The sequence below is a fragment of the Pan troglodytes genome, chromosome 8 (genome assembly GCF_028858775.2).
Source record: "Pan troglodytes isolate AG18354 chromosome 8, NHGRI_mPanTro3-v2.0_pri, whole genome shotgun sequence".
In the NCBI taxonomy this organism is placed as follows: Eukaryota; Metazoa; Chordata; class Mammalia; order Primates; family Hominidae; genus Pan; species Pan troglodytes.
The window spans coordinates 50,627,907-50,644,501 of record NC_072406.2 but is presented as its reverse complement, the minus strand read 5'-3'; the positions used below and the strand labels follow the sequence as shown (position 1 = coordinate 50,644,501).

The following is a 16,595-nucleotide window of genomic DNA, read 5'->3' as shown; positions in this document are numbered from 1 at the left end:
GATAGATGGGTAGGGCTTTTATATGAAGAAATCAAGTACAAAGAGATTCACAGGAATCCCACAAGATTTTTAAGAGAACAGTATTGGCAAAGCTGCCACCAGTTTTGAGGGGAAAAATAGAAGATAAAATAAAAAAGATGGCCAGGCACAGTGGCTCATACCTGTATTCCCAGCACTTTGAGAGGCTGAGGCAGGCAGGTCACAAGGTCAGGAGTTCAAGACCAGCCTGATCAATATGGTGAAACCCTGTCTCTACTAAAAATACAAAAATTAGCTGGGCATGGTGGCACATGCCTGTAGTCCCAGCTATTTGGGAGGTTGAGGCAGGAGAATTGCTTGAACCTGGGAGGCTGAGGTGGCTGTGAGCTGATATCGTGCCACTGCACTCCAGTCTGGGTGACAGAGCAAGACTCTGTCTCAAACACACACACACACACACACACACACACACACACACACAACCAACAACAAAAAAAACCACAAGATGTATATGGGATCCTGAGGAAAGTACTTAGCCATAAACACCAGCTGGATGACACACAGGGAGGGACCAAGAATCCAGAGGGTGAATCTGAGAGCAATAGTGACTTTTTCTAACTAAGTTATAGCCAAGGAACTGGCAGCATGTGCCCACATGCATTTCAGAATTGCTATAGACTAATGAGTGTGAAGTGCCTCTTGTTTCCCTCTTCTTCAAATAGGACATCTACAGTGGTTTTGCTCTGCTGATCTTACCCTTGCACATTGGGTGCCTGGGAAGCAGGTGATATCTTTAGCTCATAGATCTTCTGACTGGAGAAACTGTATTTGCGGAAACTCACCTGCAAGGCCTCATCTGCACCTGGACATTATTTTAGATAATGAGAGTCCCAAATGTGGGCTTGATAAATTGGTCATAATCTAGATTGAAACTTGTACTTATCAAAAAACACTACTTAGAACAGGTATAGTCAGCCCTCAAATTGGAAGAAAGCATTTACAATAACTACATATAACAAATAATTTGTACCTGGAATATATAAAGAACTACCATAATTCAATAATACAAGGGCAAACAACAAAGTTTAAAAATTAGATCAAAGTTTTAAACAGACACTTTACTAAAGAATATAAATTATCAATTTGTGCATGAAAAGAGCTCAACAGCTTTTGTCATCAGGGAAATGAAAATTATAACTGTGCTAACTTACCTTCCCACCAGACAGCTAAAGTTAAAAGGACTGACATCAACTATTGAAGAGGTAGACAACTGGAGCTCTCATATATTACTCACTGGAGTATAAAAGGTTTTAACCATTTTGGCAAATAATCTGGCAGGTTCATCCATGAGAATACAGTTGGCATTATTTATCCATGAGAAACGAAAATGTATGTTCATAAAAAGATTGTTCATAGTGACTTTCTCATAATAGCCAAAAAACGGACAATAATAAATTTTCATCCATGAATGAACAAATTGTGTTGTACTCATCCAGTGGAATACAACTAAGCATTAAAAATAGTAAATGAGTGATTACTGATAAAACGTGACTGACTCTCAAATACAGTTTAAGTGAAAGAAACTACAATGCAGTGGCTCACACCTGTAATCCCAGCACTTTGGGAGGCTGAGGCAGGTGGATCACCTGAGGTCAGGAGTTTGAGACCAGTTTGGCCAACAAGATGAAACCCCGTCTCTACTTAAAATACAAAAATTAGCTGGGTGTGCTGGTGTGCACCTGTAATCCCAGCTACTTGGGAGGCTGAGGCAGGATAATCACTTGAACCTGGGAGGTGAAGGTTGCAGTGAGCCGAGATCGCGCCATTGCACTCCAGCCTGGGGGACAAGAGCAAGACTTCATCTCAAAAAAAAAAAAAAAAAAAAGAAGACACTATAATACTGAATGATTCTTTTTATATGAAATTGTAGAAATAGCAAAAATAATCTGTAGTCAAAGACATCAAAACACTAGTTGCATTTGGCAAGGAGCAGTAGTGGGGATTGACTATCCAAGGGCCGTAGGGAATTTTCTGAGATAATGTACATACTCTGTATCTCTATTTCAGGTGTAAGCATTTCTTAGCACACATTAAACTATATTATTGAGAATTGTTCATTTTACTATACATAAAGTTTTTCTCAAGTAAAAATATTAAACAAGAAAAAAGTGGTCAAGAATTTAACACACAAAGTGCTAGGATAGTTATGAGGGGAGAAAAGAGATTATGTTCATTCTGTGAAGCAGGTATTGTGGGTGTCTTAGAGAAGGTGGTATTTCTTCTGGTCCTTGAAATTTATAAGGGATTCTGGACCACAGACACTGTAGGAAGGAAATTCCAGTAAGATGTATGCACAAGAGTAACCAAAGGTATAATTACAGAAGTATGTGGGCTATTCAATGAGTAGCAATTAATTTCTTTTAGCTAATGAGTAAAAGGAATGATGAAGCCAGATGGTTGAGGAATTTGAAGCAAAGGGAAGAATATTGGATTTTATTCTATAGGTAATTGAGGCACACATATGATTTTGCACAAGTGAGTGAAATGATCAGAACTATGGTTTTGAAGGTATAATACAAATGAAAACGTGAATGAATAAGAGGAAGAGAAGAAACTGTGAGGCTCTTGAAATAGTCCATCTAGATAAAATGAATACAGTTGCTACAGGAAAAGAAAGGAGGGATCAAAGCAAGGAACAAAACATTCTGGGTGCAAATCAGAAAAACTCAGCACATTTTGGGCCAAAATAGCAAAGAAAGAGTAGGGATAAATAATAATGTAAGTTTTCAAGTTATAATTGCTCAGTAGAGTGTTGACAACATAAATAAAGTTTCTTGGGTCTATTTCTAAATTTGCCTTCAGTAACAAATTGTTTAAATAATTTTTTAAATATAGTAATGGCTTAATTTTTGTCATGCTTGAAACAGACTAAAAGAGTGTCTGGAGCTTTAATGAAGACCAGTTGTATGTTTAGGCAGAGGTTCTCTTGGTTTCCTTATAAGAAAGAAACTTTCTAAATTTCTGCAATCCACTTCCACCATAGCCAAATATGCCTCCTATGCTATTTTCATTCCTTTTCATTAATACTCTGCTTCCATCAGAAATAAAAATACCTCCTAGAAGGTGCCACATACACATCAATTACTATTTTAGTCTGAATCAGTGTCTGAAAAATAACTTGGGTGATCATCTGTAAGGCCACAGAGTCATGAGATGGAGATCAGGTAAGTTTCAAAGAAACACGAGAAAAAAAAGAATCACCTTATAGATCCCTGAAGTGAGGAGTCTGGGAAGCCAGGATGAAGTGTTACCATAAGGACACACATTCTCTGAACCAAATGCAACAAAGGGAAGGGAGAGGAAAAAAGCAGAGGGATGCAAGGATGTGGGAGAATAATTTCTACCCATTTCATAACTGTAAGACCAAATAGTAACACAAAGCAAACAGCAAAATCTCCAGTAGCTGTAGCATAGGCAAGCACATTCAGTGCCGGTCTGATGAAAGAGGATAATGAATTGTCTTTATTCAGGCTGCAGTAAAAAAAAATACCTCAGACTCGGTAATTTATAAATACTAGAACGGTTTTGGGGGCTGGGAAATCCAAGATCAAGACACCAGCAGATTTGGTGCCTTCCATGTGTCCTCACATGGTGGAAGAGGCAAGGCTTCTTCTGGGGCCTCCTTCACAATGTCATTAATCCCATTCACAAGGATGGCGTCCTCATGACCTAATCAATCCCCAAAGACCCCCACCTTCTAATATCATCACCTTGGTGTTTAGCTTTTAACATACAAATTTTGGGGGAACACAAACATTCAGGCAAAGAATTGGCTTTGTGCCAGCACCATCACTTCCATTCAGGCAAACTGTGAAAGACAGAACTCAAGATGTGTAGTAATCACTGGTATCTTCAGGTTTCTTCCTCTCCCATCAATCACTATCAAAACCAACTTCAACACTCAGGTACAGAAAAATGATTAACCCCTTAAAATGTTACTTGACTTCTGTATAAAGTACAGTAGTGTAGCTCAATGGCTTCCACCATTTTGGCCCAAAGTAAAAGATGCATTTTACAATATGTACTTATAAGCACAGGTATGAAAACAGAAACAAAACTGATACTGAATTCTATTCAATTCTATTCTATTTCATCTCATCTCCTCTTATTCCATCCATTCCACTGCACTCTACTCCACTCTACTCCACTTCATTTCATTCTAATTTGTTCTACTTTATTTCATTAAAAAATTCTGGTCCCAACCTATGCATTGATGTCATGGATCACTAAAAGATTGAGATTGACAATTTGAAAAGCACAGACATATTGTGTCAGAGTTCAGGCTGTGTGTGCAGGTTATGAGTGCCTCCATGTGTGTCTATATTTAACAAGTAAAAGTACCCCTTACTCTCTACTCCAGACATGTACACTTTGCTATCCTCAGTCCTATCATATGTAATATCCTTTTTATAACTAATAGGTTGAATCACTCCTTTACTCTTCTGGAAAAAGTCGATTGCTACTATAACACACAGTACTCACATAGTTTTTTTTTTCTTTTTTCTTTCTTTCTTTTTTTTTTTTTAAAAACAGCATTTTAAAACTCTGGTACCATAAATCCAATGTGGAACATTTAACATTTCATGCAGTGAAATTTAGCAACATTAATACATCTTTAGTGATATAATTTCCCAAGCCAACATAGAAGAACAAGTTTACTAGTACAATTTTTGCTGTGTTTTGAAGAGTTTCTCACAGATAAACACTTCGAAACACATAGTTCCTGCAATTTAAATATTTTAGGGCACTTCTGAATTCTTTTTTTATTTTATTATTATTATATTTTAAGTTTTAGGGTACATGTGCACAATGTGCAGGTTAGTTACATATGTATACATGTGCCATGCTGGTGTACTGCACCCATTAACTCGTCATTTAGCATTAGGTATATCTCCTAATGTTATCCCTCCACCCTCCCCCCACCCCACAACAGTCCCCAGAGTGTGATGTTCCCCTTCCTGTGTCCATGTGTTCTTATTGTTCAATTCCCACCTATGAGTGAGAACATGCGGTGTTTGGTTTTTTGTCCTTGCGATAGTTTACTGAGAATAGTGATTTCCAATTTCATCCATGTCCCTACAAAGGACATGAACTCTTCATTTTTTATGGCTGCATAGTATTTCACAGTGTATATGTGCCACATTTTCTTAATCCAGTCTATCATTGTTGGACATTTGGGTTGGTTCCAAGTCTTTGCTACTGTGAATAGTGCCGCAATAAACATACGTGTGCATGTGTCTTTAGAGCAGCATGATTTATAGTCCTTTGGGTTTATACTCAGTAATGGGATGGCTGGGCCAAATGGTATTTCTAGTTCTAGATCCCTGAGGAATCGCCACACTGACTTCCACAATGGTTGAACTAGTTTACAGTCCTACCAAGAGCGTAAAAGTGTTCCTATTTCTCCACATCCTCTCCAGCACCTGTTGTTTCCTGACTTTTTAATGATTGCCATTTTAACTGGTGTGAGATGGTATCTCATTGTGGTTTTGATTTGCATTTCTCTGATGGCCAGTGATGATGAGCATTTTTTAATGTGTCTGTTGGCTGCATAAATGTCTTCTTTTGAGAAGTGTCTGTTCATGTCCTTCGCCCACTTTTTGATGGGGTTGTTTGTTTTTTTCTTGTAAATTTGTTTCAGTTCTTTGTAGATTCTGGATATTAGCCCTTTGTCAGATGAGTAGGTTGTGAAAATTTTCTCCCATTTTGTAGGTTGCCTGTTCACTCTGATGGTAGTTTCTTTTGCTGTGCAGAAGCTCTTTAGTTTAATTAGATCCCATTTGTCAATTTTGGCTTTTGTTGCCATTGCTTTTGGTGTTTCAGACATGAAGTCCTTGCCCATGCCTATGTCCTGAATGGTAATGCCTAGGTTTTCTTCTAGGGTTTGTATGGTTTTAGGTCTAACGTTTAAGTCTTTCATCCATCTTGAATTGATTTTTGTATAAGGTGTAAGGAAGGGATCCAGTTTCAGCTTTCTACATATGGCTAGCCAGTTTTCGCAGCACCATTTATTAAATAGGGAATCCTTTCCCCATTGCTTGTTTTTGTCAGGTTTGTCAAAGATCAGATAGTTGTAGCTATGTGGCGTTATTTCTGAGGCTCTGTTCTGTTCTGTTGATCTATATCTCTGTTTTGGTACCAGCACCATGCTGTTTTGGTTACTGTAGCCTTGTAGTATAGTTTGAAGTCAGGTAGTGTGATGCTTCCAGCTTTCTTCTTTTGGCTTAGGATTGACTTGGCAATGCGGGCTCTTTTTTGGTTCCATATGAACTTTAAAGTAGTTTTTTCCAATTCTGTGAAGAAAGTCATTGGTTAGCTTGATGGGGATGGCATTGAATCTGTAAATTACCTTGGGCAGTATGGCCATTTTCACGATATTGATTCTTCCTACCCATGAGCATGGAATGTTCTTCCATTTGTTTGTATCCTCTTTTATTTCCTTGAGCAGTGGTTTGTAGTTCTCCTTGAAGAGGTCCTTCACATCCCTTGTAAGTTGGATTCCTAGGTATTTTATTCTCTTTGAAGCAATTGTGAATGGGAGATCACTCATGATTTGGCTGTCTGTTTGTCTGTTGTTGGTGTATAAGAATGCTTGTGATTTTTGTACATTGATTTTGTATCCTGAGACTTTGCTGAAGTTGCTTATCAGCTTAAGGAGATTTTGGGCTGAGACAATGGGGTTTTCTAGATATACAATCATGTCATCTGCAAACAGGGACAATTCAACTTCCTCTTTTCCTAATTGAATGCCCTTTATTTCTTTCTCCTGCCTAATTGCCCTGGCCAGAACTTCCAACACTATGTTGAATAGGAGTGGTGAGAGAGGGCATCCCTGTCTTGTGCCAGTTTTCAAAGGGAATGCTTCCAGTTTTTGCCCATTCAGTATGATATTGGCTGTGGGTTTGTCATAGATAGCTCTTATTATTTTGAGATACGTCCCATCAATACCTAATTTATTGAGAGTTTTTAGCATGAAGCATTGTTGAATTTTGTCAAAGGCCTTTCCTGCATCTATTGAGATAATCATGTGGTTTTTGTCTTTGGTTCTGTTTATATGCTGGATTACATTTATTGATTTGCATACATTGAACCAGCCTTGCATCCCAGGGATGAAGCCCACTTGATCATGGTGGATAAGCTTTTTGATGTGCTGCTGGATTTGGTTTGCCAGTATTTTATTGAGGATTTTTGCATCATTGTTCATCAGGGATATTGGTCTAAAATGCTCTTTTTTTGTTGTGTCTCTGCCAGGCTTTGGTATCAGGATGATGCTGGCCTCATAAAATGAGTTAGGGAGGATTCCCTCTTTTTCTATTGATTGGAATAGTTTCAGAAGGAATGGTACCAGTTCCTCCTTGTACCTCTGGTAGAATTCGGCTGTGAATCCATCTGGTCCTGGACTCTTTTTCGTTGGTAAGCTATTGATTATTGCCACATTTTCAGCTCCTGTTATTGGTCTATTCAGAGATTCAACTTCTTCCTGGTTTAGTCTTGGGAGAGTGTATGTGTTGAGGAATTTATCCATTTCTTCTAGATTTTCTAGTTTATTTACATAGAGGTGTTTGTAGTATTCTCTGATGGTAGTTTGTATTTCTGTGGGATTTCTAAGATGCTTTGCTAGTGTGTCTTCAGTTTGACTTCACTAGAGAATATTGCTGAATGCCCTGAAAGGGTACACCAAGCCTGTCTTCAGGAGTAGAACTTGAAAGTGATGATTCAATAGAACAGGATTAAATTCATCAGGAAAATCGGTTTTTGCACAATGCTATTGCATGCTTTAACTTGAAAATACATTTTGGATAAAATTTAGTGTTCCACTCTTAAGTGGGAATATTCATGAGTAGAAGCTTACTGAATTATCACAAAAATAAATTACCCATTAAGCCACTATCCATGTCTCAGGAAAATAGAACTTTATTTAAGTCTCAGGAACTTCCCTTGTGTTCTCTTCCAGTGACTATTGCCTCTTTCCAAATATAGCTGGCACGTTGACTTATAAGACTATGTTGAATTTTTTTGAATTTTCTATTCATAGAATGATATGGTTTGAATTATTTGTAATTGACTTATTTCACCTGTCATTATGTTTGTAAGATTCATTTAGATTATTGCACATAATATTAGTTCATTATTTCTTCCTGCTGATGATAATCCATCATCATTATGAAATCCAAATAAATTTCCTAGTTCTACAATAGATAATCATTTCAGTTATTTACAGTCTGCCTTTTACAACTATAGCCTCTGTAAACATTTGTACATATTTCTTGATATTCTATTGGCAATACCCTGGGAGGAAAATCTCTGGCCATAGGCTATATGTATATTCAACTTCAATGAATAATGTCAGAGTCTTTTAAAGTGAGTGTTCCAATTTACTCTCTAACCAACAGCATATGCAAGTTCTATCCACACCAAAATATTTTATCAGTTACTGAGTGAAGTGTGTGAAAATCACCATCTATGACTGCAGATTTGCCTCTCTTTTTATTTCTGAAAGTTCTGAGTTTACATATTTTGTGACTATATTGTTAGGAGCATGCAAATGTAGAATTATACATCTTTTAGTTGATTATTTTAGACTTATAAAAGTCCTTTTTGTCAATACTAATGTTTATTCTTTCAGGTATACTTTGTACCATATTAGTATAGCCATCCAAGGTTTCTTTTAAGTTAGCTTTTGCCTGATACATCTTTTTCCATCATTTTGTTTTCTACAGTGGATTTAAATGAACTCTTTACTATGGTTTTCTATTGACTACCTTTTGTGTTCCTTTTGCTCTCTTTCATGACCTTCTTTTAGATTTAGTACTTTTGATTTTTCCTTCCCTTCCCTCCACCTAGACATATGACTCTGAAGAACTCTTAGTATTTCAAGATTATACTTTCAGGGATCATTTCTATAGTTTGTTACTAGTATTTCTGTATGCGTTTGGGGTGCAAGTGCGTTTAAAATTTAATTTCCTTTAGCCCTTTAACAGATGTTTTATGGCTAAAAGAAATATATGAAGAGGTAATTTTTTGAAACTGGTAAAACATATTAAGTCACATATTTAAGAAGCATAAGATCCTTAAGCAACATAAATACCAAAAAAGCTCATATATGTGTGTGTATATATACATATACACACACACACACACACGTAAGTATGTGTATGTGTGTGTGAGTGAGTGTGTGTGTTCTATCTATCTACCTACCTACCTACCTAGAGAGATTTACTTTAATATTTACTTTAATGAATTGGCTCATGTGCTGTGACTCAGTGCAAAAGGTTAGCAAGTCTAAGTCTGAGATCTTCAGGGCAAATTAGCAGGCTAAAGACCTAGGAAAGAGCTGATGTTGCAGCTTGAGTCTGGAGGCAGAATTTCCTCTTCCTCTGGGGACCTCAGTCTTTTTCTTTTACAGTCTTCAGCTGATTGGATGATGCCTACCACATTATGGAAGGTAATCTTCTTTACTCCAAGTCTGCTGATTTAACTGTTTACTGTATCTAAAAAATATCTTCACGGCAATATCTAGACTGGTGGTGTTTGGCCAAATATATTGGTACTATAGCCTAGCCAAATTGACACATAAAATTAACCATCACATATGATATGGTGCAATTGTTCATAAATCAGGACAGAGCTATAGTTAAGAGAAGATACCCTGCTTCCCCAATAAATTATTAGGTTTTTCTAAAGTATTGCAATGGATACTTGCTTATGCTTACGGATTTTTGATTTTTAATTTGTTTTAGTTTCAGGCGGTACATGTTCAGGTTTGAAATCTAGGTAAATTGCATGTCACTGGGGTTTGGTGTACTGATTATTTTGTCACTCAAGTAATAAGCATAGTACCCGACAGATAGTTTTTAGATCCTTTCTCTCCTCCACCCTTTACCCTCAAGTAGGCCCCAATATCTATTGTTTCTTTATTTGTGTTCATGTGTATTCAATGTTTAGCTTCCAATTATAAGTGAGAACATGCATTATTTGGTTTTCTGTTGACTTGGGATAACGGCCTCCAGCTCCATGCATGCTGCTGCTGCAAGAAGCATGATCTCATACTTTTTTATGGGCACATAGTATTTCATGGTGTATATGACCAAATTTTCTTAATCCAGTCTACCCTTGATGGGCATTTAGGTTGATTCCATGTCTTTGCTGTTGTGAATAGTACTGTGATGAACATACACATGGATATATCTTTACGGTAGAGCAATAAGAGATCTTTAAGGGAGTGCTCAATATGAAAACAAAAGACTGTTACTGGCCACCACAAAAACACTTAACTACATAGACATTCTATGAAACTTAACTACACAGTTCTATGAAAATATTATCAAACTATCTTAATCAAACCATTTACCTTAAATAAAGGTATAGGTGATAGAAATTTTTACCCTGGCACAATAGACTTAGTACAGTAAGGGAAAGATGAAAGAACTGTATCAAGCACTGAAAAGCAAAGACAAGCCCTTATGCCTTCTGCATAATGTATTAACCAGAAATAACTTTACACAGAGAACTATAGCCAAGTCCCCCGAAACCAGCCAAGCTACCCAAGAACAACTGAAAGAGCACACTCACCTATGTGGCAAAATAGTGGGAAGATTCATGAGTAGAAGTGACAAGCCTATGGAGCCTGGTGATAGCTGGTTGTCCAAGATAGACTCCTAGTTCAACTTTAAGCTCATACACAGAATTACTTAATCTCCCTGTAAGTTTAACTGTTAGTCTAAAGAGGGACAGCTCTTTAGACCCTAGGAAACAACCTTCCTACAGAAAATAAAAAATATTATCACCACAGTTGGCCCAAAAGCAGCCACCAATTAAGAACGTGTTTAAGCTCAACATCTATCTTAAATTCTAATCACTCTACTGAACTCCTAACATCACACTGGACTAATCTATTACTTAATAGACACAATAATGTTAGTATAAGTAACATGAAGACATTCTCCATTGCATAAGCTTACATCAGACCAGAATAATCCACTGACAGTTAACAGCCTAATATTAATAAACAATATAATAAACACCCTATTATTTACACTGTTAACCCAACACAGGTATGCTCTAAGGAAAGATTACAAAAAGTAAAAGGAACTCGGCAAATCATACTCTGCCTGTTTACCAAAAACACACCTCTAGCATTACCAGTATTTGAGGCACTGCCTGCCCAGTGACATTTGTTCAACAGCCACAGTATCCTGACCATGCAAAAGTAGCATAATCACTTGTTCCCTAAATAGGGACTTGTATGAATGGCCACAGGAGGGTTTGGCTGCCTCTTACTTTTAATCAGGGAAATTGACCTATCCATGAAGAGGCAGATATAAACAAATAAGATGAGAAGCTCCCTATGGAGCTTTAATTCATTAATGCAAATTAAAACTCAAACAAGCCTACAGGCTCTAGCCTACTATTCTTGCATTAAAATTTTTGGTTGGGGTGACCTTGGAGCATAATTCAACCTCTGAACAACCTACACTAAGACTGCACTAGTCTAAGTGAGTTAATACATATGGACCCAATAATTTGATCAACAGAGTAAGGTACCCTAGGGATAACAGCACAATCCGTTCTACAGTTCATATTGACAATAGGGTTTATGACCTTGATGTTAGATCAGGACATCCTAATGGTGTAACCACTGTTAAGGATTCATTTATTCAATGATTAAAGTCGATTAACGTGATCTGAGTTCAGACTGGAGTAATCCAGGTTGGTTTCTCCAAGTATGAAAGGACAAGAGAAATAGAGTCCCTTTCATAAAGTGCCCTCACTTCATAGAGGATGCTATCTCAATCTAAAAAATCATCACCACCCTACCCAAGAACAGGGTTTGTTAAGATGGCAGAGCCCAACAATTGCATAAATCTTAAAACTTTGTAATCAGAGGTTGAACTTCTCTTCTTAACTACATGCCTATAATTAACCTTCTCCTACTCATTATCCCCACTCTTATCACTATAGCATTCCTTATGCTCATGGAATGAAAAATCTTAGGCTATAAACAACTATGCAAGGGACCCAACATTGTAGGTCCCTATGGGCTGCTTCAACCTTTTGCTGATGCAATAAAACTTTTCAACAAAGAACCCTTACAGCCCCCAACATCTACTATTACCTTTTATATTATTGCTCCAATCATAGCCCTTTCTATTGCTCTCCTCTTATGAACTCCCCTCCCTATACCAGATCATCTAATTAATTTTAATATAGGTCTTCTATTTATACTAGCCACATCAAGCTTAACCATCTACTCTATTCTATGATCAGGATGAGCATCTAATTCAAAATATGCACTAATCCATGCATTATGAGCTATGGCCCAGACAATTTCATATGAGGTCACCCTAGCCATTATCCTGTTATCAGTCCTACTGATAAGTGGCTCATTTAACTTGCATACACTCATCACAATGCAAGAATTCTTATGACTGCTCCTACCATTCATGTCCCCTAGCCATAATATGATTTATCTCCACACTTCTATGAAAATGTTTCTATGAAAGCTGTAAACACTGTAAAGGAGCTACACAATAAAGTCTGCTTAATAACCAGCTAACAACAAGATGACAGGATCAAATCCATACATATCAATATTAACCTTGAATGTAAATAAGCTAAATGCATCAATTAAAAGGCATAGAATGGCAAGCTGGATAAAGAAGCAAGAGCAAAATGTGTGCTGTCTTCAAGAGACCCATCTCACATGCAATTACACTTATTGGCTCAAAGTCAAGGATAAAGACAAGTCTACCAAGCAAATGGAAAACAAATAAAAGCAGGAGTTGCTATTCTAATTTCAGACAAAACAGACTTTAAACCAACAACAATCAAAAAAGATAAAGAACAGCATTATGTATGGTAAAGGGTTCAATTCAATAAGAATACTCAATTATCCCCAAAACTGGGTGTAGAAGGAACATACCTTAACATGGTAAAAGCAATATATGACAGACCCACAAGTAATATCATACTGAATGGGGAAAAACTAAAATCTTTCCTCTTAGATCTGGAGCACAACAAAGATGTCCACTTCCACCATTGTTATTTAACATAGTACTGAATGTCTAGCTGGAGCAATTAGACAAGAGGAGTAAATTAATGGAAAATATCTAATAATCTGATTTAAAAATGGGAAAAAAACTTTGAACAGACATTTCTCAAAAGAAGATATATAAATGACAAACAGGCCTATGAAAAAGTGCTCACCATCATTGATCATCAGAGAAATGCAAATGAAAACTACACTGAGATATCACCTCATCACAATTAAGATGGCGTTTATCCAAAAGTCAGGCAATAGTAAATGCTGGCAAGGACAGGGAGAAAAGGTAACCCTTGTACATTGTTGGGGGTAATGTAAATTAGTACAAACACTTTGGAGAACAATTTGGAGGTTTATCAAAAATCTGAAAATAGAGGTACTTTATGATTCAGCCATTGCACTCCTAGGTATATACCCCAAACAAAATAAATCAGTATATCAAAATGATAACTGCACTCCCATGTTTGTTGCAGCATTATTCACAATAGTCAAGATTTGGAAGCAACCCAAGTGTCCATGAACAGATGAATGGATAAAGAAAATGTGGTATGTATACACAATGGAGTACTACTTAGCCATAAAAAATTATGAGATTCTGTCATTTGCAACAACATGGATGGATGAAACTGTAGGTAATTATGTTAAGTGAAATAAGCCAGACACAGAAAGACAGACTTCACATGTTCTCGCTTATTTGTGGGAGCTAAAAATTAAAATGATTGAATTCATGGAGATAGAGAGTAGAAGGATGGTTACCAGAGGTTGGGAAGGGTGGGGAACAGGGTGACAGCAAGGTGGGATTGTTAATGGGTACAAAAAAATAGAAAGAATGAATAAGACCTAATACTTGATAGCATAAAAGGGAGACTTTAGTCAATAATAATTTAATCATACATTTAAAAATAACTAAGAGATATAACTGGATTGTTTGTAATACAAAGGATAAATGCTTGAGGGTTTGGATCTCCAATTTTCCATGATGTGATTATTATGCATTTCATGCCTGTACCAAAATAACTCATGTATCCCATAAATACATATGCCTACTATGTACTCACAACATTTAAAAAAACATACATATATATGAAAATACATATATATGCACCCAACACAGGAGCACCCAGATTCATAAAACAAGTTCTTAGAGACCTACAAAGAGTCTTAGAGAACCACACAATAATAGTGAGAGACTTCAGCATGTCACTGTGTTAGACAAAAGTGCCAAGTATTAGGCAGATCATCAAGGCAGAACACTAACAAAGATATTTGGGACCTGGATTAAACACTTGGCCAAATAGTTTCTTCTCTTCTGCATGTGGCGCATACTCTAGAATTGACTACACAATTGGCCATAAAACAATTCTCAGCAAATTTAAGAAAGCCATATCATACCAACTACACTCTGAGACCATAGCACAACAAAAATAAAAATCAATACTAAGAAGATTACTCAAAACCATAAAATTAAGTGGAAATTAAACAATGTGCTTCTGAATAACTTCTGTGTAAACAATGAATGAAATTAAGGCAGAAACCAAGAATTCCTTGAAACTAAAGAAAACAAAGATACAACATATCAGAGTACCTGGGACACAGTTAAAGCCACCTTAAAAGGAAAGTTTATAGTACTACACATGCACGTCAAAAAGATAGAAAGATCTCAAGTTAACAACCTAGCATCACATTTAATTTTTAATTTTTATTTTTTAGGGGGGCAGGAGGCAGAAGATGGTGCACACACACTAGTGCCTGGCCACATGCCCCCCTAACATCACATTTAGAGGAACTAGCAAAACAAGAGCAAATCAACTCCAAAGCTAGCGGAAGAAAAGAAATAACCAATTTAGAGCTGAACAGAATAAAATTGAGACACCAGAAACTAGACAGAAGATCGACAAAACCAGAGGTTTGTATTTTGAAGAATAAATAAGATTGATAGGCTGCTAGCTAGAATAATGATGCATATAGATCTTAAGGGCAGAAAGACTCATACTGAGTTTTGCTTATGATTATTTGTAATCTATATACATTTTAATATTGTATTAGCTAATATGGAAATATTGAAATGTATACAACAATACACTATAGTGAATACCTGGTACTCTTCCAAAATTGCTTTTGAGGTCAGTGAACTCATTCCTCAGCTTGTAGAAATATTTGCTCCTGATGCTCACAGTTGTGTCTCTCATTGGAAAGTGTTCTCAACTTCAGAACTGCTTCACTCAAGCATGATCTTTCCTAAGTGACAACAATGGCCAGTCAGTGTCAATGGCCCCCTTACTACAAGTTAACAAAATTCTGAGGGTCAGTTCCAGCTATAGCTACAAAGTTCCCCACAGGAATCCCTAACGTTAGATTTGAAGCTGCCCCAGAAGTCAACCTTTTCCTTTGCTCAATCCTGCCTTCCTCAACTCCTTACACTTATATTTCTTCAAATTTCTAACAAATTTATTGCACTTGTCTTAGGCATGTAATCCTGGGAAGCAGGGATTTGTATGCAAAAGTTTTTATTGGTGAGTGTTCTCAGTAACAATACCTTTAGGGAAATAAGGGTGGAGGAAAATGTTGAACTCTGATGCAATTGCAATTAAAGCTTTATCTAATTCCAGGGAGTTCAGAGCTGGGATGGCCTTGTATAGTCTTACTGAATCAAGGCAAGGGATCTAGGCCCTTGTACCTTCACCTAAAGCACTCATAGAATGTAGGCTGCACCTGACAAAGGCCCATAGATTTGGGTGAGGCAGCTCTTTTCAGCAGAAGGAAAATCTTGGGAAAAGACTTCCCTTTGAGCCATCAGCAGGCAAAACTCTTGGCAACTAGGGCAACGAGTGCCTTGGTCTGTAAGCGAGGATCCAGGTAGCATACACAGTGTTCATTATAGCAAATTCTCTGTCTCAGATTCAGATTCCTGATTCCAGAAGTGGTCCTAAGTGGCAAACTCTGAAATGTAATTTTGGGCCTGGCTGCTGGACAATAAAGGCCCTTACTTTTAATAGATGGTGCATGGATAACTACTACTATGCCGAAGTGAAACTCTTTAGACTTTCACTGATGTAAACCTTCTCTGAGGGAGAATCCTAGTGAAAGGAGATGTGCTGTCTGTTGAAACATATCCAAAAGCAAATGATACATATAAGGATTTGGGAGGTTGGTAGCTATTACTAAGTACCAATGATTTGCTAAAAGAGATAATGTCAGATTGGGGAGGTTAATTACTAATTCAGACAAAATATGAAAGTCAGAGGATGTTCTTGATGTGAGTTTTGTATAGCTAAAATGCAAACAGGGCAGAAAAGCAGGCTCAGGATTTAATTTGAGGAGTAATAAAGCTTCAGAGAAAGGCCGACCAGGTCTCATATGCTAATGTGAGTGCCCAAATAGGGAAATGCTGAGATACTGAGACTTGAGACTGAAATACCTGGGTATATACAACTCGAAATCTTGAACTCCCACATTCCCTTAAACCTACTGGATCTGACAAAATCATCTACCTCCCTTTATCAAAGCATATACC

At 37.1% G+C, this 16,595-nt stretch overlaps 1 protein-coding gene and 1 pseudogene across 1 annotated transcript; both read left to right on the top strand.

Moving 5' to 3' along the window:
* The first annotated feature begins 8,914 nt into the window (after positions 1-8,914).
* On the top strand, positions 8,915-9,048 carry LOC112204723 (small nucleolar RNA U3; annotated as a pseudogene).
* A 1,310-nt stretch (positions 9,049-10,358) lies between these two features.
* On the top strand, positions 10,359-11,878 carry MTRNR2L7 (MT-RNR2 like 7). The gene is given in 1 exon segment (NM_001193627.2): positions 10,359-11,878. A coding segment is annotated over 1 exon segment (75 nt). The 5' UTR covers positions 10,359-11,288; the 3' UTR covers positions 11,364-11,878.
* Positions 11,879-16,595: the final 4,717 nt, after the last annotated feature.